General features: G+C 49.6%; 1 protein-coding gene across 3 annotated transcripts; it reads right to left on the bottom strand.

The window, feature by feature from the left end:
- Positions 1 to 701: 701 nt before the first annotated feature.
- Positions 702 to 2,468, bottom strand: PVRIG (PVR related immunoglobulin domain containing). 3 transcript variants are annotated; one of them, XM_047089604.1, is made up of 5 exons: positions 2,251 to 2,468; positions 1,814 to 2,167; positions 1,602 to 1,725; positions 1,454 to 1,511; positions 702 to 1,352 (listed from the first exon to the last, which is right to left on the bottom strand). In XM_047089604.1, the coding sequence occupies exons 1-5, from the start codon at positions 2,309 to 2,311 to the stop codon at positions 1,023 to 1,025; spliced, it is 927 nt and encodes a 308-aa protein (XP_046945560.1). In that variant the 5' UTR covers positions 2,312 to 2,468; the 3' UTR covers positions 702 to 1,022. The 3 variants fall into 3 exon arrangements, with proteins under 3 accessions (XP_046945560.1, XP_046945561.1, XP_046945562.1); XM_047089605.1 differs by having other exon boundaries at positions 702 to 1,349; XM_047089606.1 differs by having other exon boundaries at positions 1,814 to 2,005.
- Between the last annotated feature and the right edge of the window lie 6,192 nt (positions 2,469 to 8,660).

Below are 8,660 nucleotides of genomic sequence, written 5' to 3'. Positions count from 1 at the left end.
GCCTGAGCCTGGCTCCAGGACCATCCTGTCGCTGCCACCCAGAATCTTTCACACTCCTGTAGAGCCTTGCAGCTTGTAGAGCTCTTCCGTGTTCTCACATGGCAAAGGTGTGATGAGGCCCTGGTGGCTGGGCCTGTTTACCGCAGGAGGCTGATTCCCGGATGGGAAGATGAGTGGGTAGGGGAGTGTGTGTTCAGTCCCTGTGTTGACCCGCCTCTACCTGCCCCCTGAGTACCCAGTGGGGAGTAGTGCTGGTGCCCTAGTAATAAGAGAGGAGCCAGAGGAAGCTACTGTGGGCAGATCTGAGGTGATCCTCCTGCCTCTGAATATCAATTCTGTGGAAGGAAGGCATCAGGACCTCCCCCCCAGAACATCTCAGGGAGCCCGACATAGGCATGCTGGGCCAGGCTACAGGGGCTTTTCTTGGGTTGAAGCCCCAGAAGCCCTTGCTGCTGTCCTAGGACATGGCAAGATGGGAGTATAGACCCCCCAATCTCACCTTACCAGCCCCTGGTGCCACTCAGCAAGGTCTACAGGGCCAGGAACCCCCTTGGTCCAGAGTGGAGGGTGAGCAGGGGAGAGGTCTCCTATGCTGAGGCCCCATCCCTGTCCAAGTCTAACCTGGCTCTTGCCTCCCAGGGGTTGAAACTGCCTCTAACCTCTTAACCCCTAAAGAAGAAAAGGTCCAGCCAAGGCCCCAGTCAGAAACCACTTTTTTTTTTTTACTTAGTTATCAACATCACCTGTGACGGCTGGGGACTTGAAAACAGGAAACAACCTGGGATGGAATTTTGTCACCTCGCATAGATACATGTGTGCCCACACGTACCCACACGTGCACACGTGCTGACCACATCCGTGGCGAGTGGGCCTTGACCAGCTTTATGTTAGAGACACTTATGCAGGCCGGAGAATAAGATAAGATGTGCAAAGATGATGGGCACCCAGGACACAGGTGCACAACAGAAGGGGATCCCAGAGGCCTGAGAAGAGAGGGAGCCCAAGTGGACTTGGGGTCCCTCTCATCGAACTCCTAAGTGCTCCTCCATGGCTCTGTGCCCCACAGGGTCAGGGAAATGGACAAGGTTGGGGCCAACTGGGAGAGGCCGTTCTCCCGCCTGAGCATAAAGTCCATTCTCAATGGAGATGAAACTGCTGCGTGCAGAGGCTGGCAGGGGCACCCAGGGGGCAGGAGGCCGAGGTTGGCACGCCGTGTGGGCGGGGAACACTGCCCATGGGGACAGTGGCCGGGGCTGAAGAACCGTGTCTAGAGTGGCGAGGCGGTAACGGTTGGTGTTGACAGTAGTGTACGGGATGTGGAGAGAGGCCAGGGAGGCTTGGCTGGCCACCTGCTGGGACGATGGGGAAGGAGGCCTGAGTTAGGCCCTACCTCATAGCCCCCCAGTACCAGCCCACTCTGTTCCCCACTCGCAAACAATCCCCCAGTCCTCACCCTTGCTCGCATCTGTGTCTGGGGGCTGGTGAAGGGTGGCTGAAGCTTCATGACAGACCTGGGAAGGTGAGGAGGGTTAGAAGCAAAGCATGTGGCTAGCCCGCTGGTGTGGGAATTCGGACTGGGCCCAGCAGGGGTTGGGTCTCACCAGTGCCTCTGCCGATGCAGCAGGTAGAGAAGGTAGACACAGCCAAAGATGAGGACCCCTGAGACCCCCAAGATCCCAGCCAGGTCAGCCCGCAGTATGGGGGATGGAGTAGGGGCAGGGAGCCCTGTGTATAGAGAGAGAGGTGTACCAGATGGGCAGCCAGTGCCCTGGGGTCCCTCCCTGCCCTCCCTGGCCCCTCTCATTGGCCCCACCTTGGTCTGTGCTGAGGAAGAGGTTCCCACAGGCCTCCTGGGAGCCTTCAGGAAAGGAAACAAATTTGCAGCAGAAGGTGGTGTTGGGATTGGGGCTTATCCCCTCAGACCCTTCTTCCAAGGTGAGGGAGATGCTGGTTTTGGTTTCCCAGTGGACCTGGCAGGCGGGGGGCCAATGCTGGATGCCAAATTCTGGGTGCAAAACAGCCAGTCTAGTCCCTCCGGCACCGTCGGGCCCCCCAGAGCTCACAGTCACCAGGGAGACAGAACCAGATCCCAGGAATCCACAGCGGACAGTGAAGGACGGGGACTTGGTGGCCTCCATCTGAACTTGCACCCACACTTCAGGGGTCCCTGTGGGATACAGGCATAGGAGGGCCCCAGGGCTGGGTCTCCACCCTGCCCCATCTTCTGCTTCTCTCCAGTCCCCCACTCACCAGCAGTGATGCAGAGTGTCAGCAGTGCCAAGAGCAGGAACAGGGCCCGGGGCCTGTCCATGGCTCCCCTCCGGCCCCAGCTATGGGAGCTGCTGTGGTAGGGACAGCACCTGTGTTTCCGTTCTCATCACAGGAAGTTTTCATGTGTGAACAAGCCCGGGGAGCAGCTGGGCTCTGCAGCCCTGCCCCATTTCCTTCTCTGTCTGCCTCAGCTTCGTGAATGCAGGGCAATGCACCCTCTGCCTTGGGAGACTTAAAGCAACAGCACTGTTTTCCCTGTACCCATGGCTGTGCTTCACTCAAGCAGGACAGCAAGCCAAAAACCAGTTGGTCCCTTGGGCAAACTGTCATCCCACCACACTGAGAGAAGCAGGGCCTCCAGGCCAGTCACTTCACCACTCTCAGCCCAGTGAGCATCCTCTGGACCCTTTGACCTCCTCTCGGGCTCCACACCTGACTCAGACCTGCTCTCGCCACTTCCTCCGCTGCTGTTCGTGACAGGGTAGGAGACCTGTGCACAGCTGACCGGTGTGGTAACCCAGCCCAGTGTGGGTGCAGAGCAGGGGGGCACATACCAGCCTCAGCCTTCCTAGCCTGGTAGCCCCTCTCCCACCGAGATCCTCCCCACTTTGGAAGGCCCTGCTCAAATCCCACCGCCTCCAGGAGGCTGCCCCCAAGGGAACATTTCCTTCTTGGACAACTGCTGCACAGAGGCTGGGCCTGGGTGGTGGCTGCCCCTGGGCCAGTGCTCACAGATGGACTCTGAGCCCTGGAAGAAGGTATAGCTTTTAGAGGGCCAAGCAGACGGGGAGCTTGATACTTGGTGATTGATGGGAGAAAAGCAATGGTACAACTACTCACCAACCTATTCCATCTTTTTTTTAGTCTCATAAGCCACATGGTCCCCTCGGTAAGTTCTCATTGTAGACAATTAAAACAACACTGAATAGAAAACATCAAAGTTGTCTTTCCCTATCCCACTTGTTCCCATGTCCTTGCCCATTTTAATCTTCAGGAGGTTATGACTGTCAATATTTTATCATTTCTGGATTTTGTACATTGCTTAGGAAGATCAAATTATAAAAATAACATTGTAAATTTTGTTTTTATCCCTAACACTATGGAAGAGTTTCTTTTTGCCCCTGAAGAATTTTAATTTGGGGATGGTGTAAAAAGTATAACCTTTTAGGTGGAGAGCCAACATCCTCAAGGTCTCTTGCTGTTTTGAAATGCCATCTTGATCATAAATTCTTACAGATGATCTACTTCTGGATTCTCTTTGCTAATCTGTTGACTCATTTGCTTATTCCTGTTTCAATACTGCACAGTCCTAATTATTAGAATGCTTTTGATGTGATGACCCTTGCCCTCAGAACTTTCTTGGTTACTCCTGAACAGTCTCCAGAATTTTCAGCTTCAGAGACACAAAAGGTCATTGAACTTACCAACCAAAAGCTCTGCAGCACCAAGCCTGCATTGTTGGGCCTCTTCCCTTTCTGGCCCAGAGGTACACATTAGATGACACAGGTAATGGCTACCTCCAGCTCTGACATTTAAAAAAAAATTTTATGTTATTTTGAGAGAGCGAGAGAGAGCGCGCACAAGTGGGGGAGGGGCAGAGAGAGAGACGGAGACACAAAATCTGAAGCAGGCTCCAGGCTCCAAGCTGTCAGCACAGAGCCCAATGTGGGACTCAAACCCACAAACCGGGAGTCATGACCTGAGTTGGAGTCAGACGCTTAACCAACTGAGCCACCTAGGCGCCCCCAGCTCTGACATTTCTTAGTGAAATCCCTGCAGCCACACACACTTCAAGTCCTGATGGTCTCTTGTCATCAGTCTCTAGAATTAGGCCCATGAGGGTTGAACTGGTGCCACAATTTCATAGCTCTGCAAGCTCAAAGCAACCTCAACTCCCAAAGCAGTAACATCCCAACAGGGATCATACTCTGCTTCATGGCATGCAGCACTCTGCTCGTGCCTGGCTCAAGCCTTCAGCATATGTTGGTGACCATCCTTTTATGAGTTTATGAGTTCCCCACCTGAGTTTGTAGATTGAGACTCATGCCTGATCCATTTATTTTATTTTACAAATATTTTAAATGTTGTGAAAAGGCCATTTTTGTTTCCCTATCAAAGTTATATAAATATGAAAGGTAATATCTGAGTGTACACTCTGTGCTAAATTTGTTCTGAACAAGTCAAACATTTTAGCTCCGTACTTACAATGACCTTATGAGGAAGGAACTTGCCCAGGGTCACAAGGCTCTCACTGTGGGAGAGCAGCTTAGCATAGTTGTTAATATGTGGGTTCTGAAGCCAGGATTTGACAAAAATTTTAGCTTCAGAACCCACACTATTAACAACCATGCTGAGCTGCCTCTCCCACACACATTTAAAAAATTTAAATTACAAGGTTTTTGTCAAAATCCAGCAGTCCTCTGCCCCATCGGCAGAGAACCTGTGCTTAGTTCCTAGGCTGGGCTGCCCCCCACCCCCTGACATGAGCCGCTTCAGTGCCGACAGGAGAGGCTTTTTCAGCTGCTGCTACCCCACTCGATTCCTTTGCTGCTCTCACCTACTGAATTAACTTAGATATATTTGCCTTCAAGTTTCACCCAGGATTCTAGGCTCCTTGGCCACCCAGATGGCTTCTCTAGTGTCCTGGGCTGCATCTGGCAGGTTGGCCACCCTTCTAGTTCTCTTTTCCTACCTGACACTCCCCCCCCCTCTTCAGTGCTATTTCTCTGGCTGTCCCAACTCAACACCCAGGGCTCTCAGGGAATCTGTGCTCAAGGGAGACTTTCCAGATCCTGTGATCCACCCAACCCCGGGGAAGGAACTACAGAGCTCAAGGAAGACTTCAAAATGTGTGTGAAAATAAACCTTCCACCATCCTGCCACCTTATCCTCTCATGCCTTCCAAGCACAGACTCTCTTTTTTCTTGTAACATCCCAGTGTGCCTGGAATTCAGAACACAGAATGACTTACCTATTAGCTGAAGACTCTTCTCAGTAACCTGGAAAAAAATCTCTTCACAATTTAGGAGAGAACACCAAACAATTCACCTTCTTGCAGAGCTTATGGCCACAACAAGAGTTAAAAAGAAAGAGGCTTGATTGAAGGTTACTTAAAATAATTCAAAAGCAATTATTCAATAGTAAGCTAACAGGCAATGCACAGCAGTGCCAGTCCCCTGGAAAGCACTGTTTGGTGTCACTTGTCAACCCAGGTAAGGTCAGCCTGTGCAGAGGCCTCCACCTCTCTTGCCCCAGCTGGCCTCAGCTCTGGTTCCGGCCTGGCCAGGGCCTGACCACTTGGCGCTGCTGCTCTGAAGCCCACAGCCCCACTTCTGTTGGCAAGGGGCTCACTGGCACGACATCCTTCAAAGCTGTGGTTTTTAAGGTGCCATGTTTGCACCTCAGCTGCTACACAAAATATCCACTGCTGTCATGCAGGACAAAAGATTAACATTTTTCTTTTTTTTTTAAGATAAAAATACAATGAAGTAATTTTTTAATTATTTTATTTTATTATAGTTTAGTTTGTGAGTGAGAGCAAGAGAGCACATGTGTGTGCATGCAAGCAGGGAGGGGCTGAGAGGGAGAGACAGAGAATCCCATGCAGTCTCCGCGATGTCAGCACAGAGCCCGATGCAGGACTTGATCTCATGAACTTCGAAATCATGACCTGAGCCAAAATCAAGTCAGATGCTTAACAGACTGAGCTACAGGCGCCCCAAAATACAATGAAGTATCCTCTCGCCAGGATCCAAATGTCACGGTTCATCTCTTAAGAAGATCATCATCCTAAGGTAAGAGTGGGAAACCCACAATTGATGGTGGACTGTAGTTTACATGCTATACGATGCTGTGGTTTTGTGGTCCTGAACAATGTGTATCCCCTCTAAGAACACTGTTATTGTACTTGGAGAGCATCTTCTGACCTGTTTATAAGTCTTCCAAATGAAAACTTTCAGTGGGTGTTGGCTCATCTATTTAAAAAAGTAGTAAATGCAGTCAAAGCAGCACCTATTCCATTTGGATTCACAAGGTTTTGAGAAGTACCCCTTTCAATTATGTAGACCATAAAAGACAATTATCAAAATAAACTGATCTTTCAAGAAGAACCTCAGAAAACATTAAACCATTTAAAATTTTTTCTCGGGGCGCCTGGGTGGCTACATCAGTGTCAGTTGAGCATCCGACTCTTGATTTTGGCTCAGGTCATGATCCCAGGGTCATGGGATCAAGCCCCGCATCGGGCTCTGTGCTAAGCATGTAGCCTGCTTAAGATTCTCTCTCTCTCTCTCTCTCTCTCTCTCTCTCTCTGTACCCCTCCCAGCTTACACTCTTAAAAAAAAAAATCACTTTGCTTTTTTAGAGCAAAAAGGTATTTTGTACTGCTAAATAAAATATTTCAAAACATTTATTTTGTTATTAACTCACCATACATTTCTAAAATTTTTTTAATGTTTATTTATTATATTAGAGAGACAGAGAGACAGAGCATGAGTCGGGGAGGGGCAAAGAGAGAGAGGGAGATACAGAATCTGAAGGAGGCTCCAGGCTCTGAGCTGTCAGCACAGAGCCCAACACGGGGCTCGAACCCACAAACCGGGAGATCGTGACCTGAGCTGAAGTCAGACGCTTAACCGACTGAGCCACCCAGGCACCCCATGCCATACATTTCTAAAGTGTGTAATAAAACAAGTGGTAAATATTTACATAATTTTTTAACTGATAAATGTGCCCTAACTTTTGGAGTCTTAGGACCCTAAGCTTCTGTTTTAGTTACTAGTGCTATGTAACAAACCACCCCAACTTGGCGTAAACATTTTATTGTGTCCATGGATTCTATGGGGCAGGAATTTGGAAAAGGCTGAGAAAAGATGAGGCCTGGGGCCTCAGCTGGAAGATTCAAAAGATGGGTGTTACAATCATCTGATTCACATCTGAAGCACATCTGGTGGTTGATACTGGATGTAGGCTGGGACTTCAGCTAGGCAGGACACCTAAAACATGGCCTTTCCATGTGGCTGCTTGGCGACTGTCTCACAGCATGGTAATTGGGTTCCAAGAGCAAACATGTCAAGAAACAGGAGGTTGGGAGCTGCTAGTTAATTTTGGGTTCAGAAACTGGCACAGCATCATTTCCACTATATTCTATTAGCCAAGCAATCACAGAGCTCATATTCCAGGAGAGAGGACCTAGACTCACCCTCTCAATAAAGAGTGTCAAAGAATTTGGGGAGCAGGATATAAAACTCACATGTATTCTGAGGTTGGGGCTCAACTGCCCACGCTGGGCTATCTGGATGTGTACAGATCTCTACATCTGCAGAACTGCCAAGTCTTTTGATCTTGTGAAGTAGCCTTAGCGTGGCTGGTATTTAAATAACTTGGGAATCTTTCCCCTCCTGGATTCTTAGTGACCTCCATGTCTTCACATTGGTTTTCCTACTCTGTTCCCAGATCCCATAGGAAAGGCTCCTCTCCCTGGAGCTGTTCCCCCTGAATACAGGTTAAACATCTCTGAATGGGTCAGCTGCCCTGCCCGGCACTGGCAGCTGCCTTTCCAAACAGAGACTCCTGAACCCAATTTCTAGCTTCTATCTGGGAGAGAGGGTGCTGGAGAAGGGAGGAGGAGGTGGACTTAGTCAAAGAAGAAAGTGACAAGAGTCTCTTCACATATTTGGGTGCTTGTCAGGGGGAAAGAGAGAACAGAGGTGCTGTGCTCTTCCAAGAAGCAGAACAAGAACAAAAAAGTTAGAATTTCAAGGAAGCAGGTGTCCAGAGGCGGCCTAAGTGAGAACTGACGGTGGCAATGAGAGAGGAAACAGATCAGAGATATTTTGCAGAATGACTTGAGAGGATTTGGCTAAGAACTGGCTGGGGAAGGCAAGGATAAAGGAGAAGACAGTGTCAAAATCTTGGATTTGGGGGTTGGACATTTAGAATAACTTCTAAATTTCTTCCTAACTCAGAAACTGAGAGTCTAGACAATTTCAAATTATAACAGGTGTCTCTGGGATGAAGTCATGAAACTCCCCCTGCAAAGAATCCTTGGCTGAAGGCTGCCAAGGTGTATGGCCTGTTCTCAGTGTAGTGAGATAGGTCACCCTCTGGCAATCAGGATTCTGCCCTCTCTCCTCAGTCTGAATAGTCCTCACTACATAAACCACTGAAAGGCAGCCAGTGCCTTCCTAGCTCCTCTGCCCTACCACGTCTCCCAGTTACAAAGCATTACATCCTTGAGAGCCAGTACACAAAGGCACCTGGCGGCGCGTGCAGGGCTGGTGTGTGTCTGTACACTGGGCCATAGGGCGAAGGAGAGCCGCTTGAGACACTAGCAAAGAACCTGACTTCCATCAGTTTAACAATCTCAAGCCACACCCTGGGAACCAGCT

Source organism: Lynx rufus, unplaced genomic scaffold (genome assembly GCF_022079265.1).
Source record: "Lynx rufus isolate CCGP_SWC_20201006 ecotype Redwood Valley unplaced genomic scaffold, mLynRuf1.p SCAF_27, whole genome shotgun sequence".
NCBI lineage: Eukaryota > Metazoa > Chordata > Mammalia > Carnivora > Felidae > Lynx > Lynx rufus.
The sequence above is the reverse complement of the archived record's forward strand: the minus strand, read 5'-3'. Positions and strand labels throughout refer to the sequence as shown.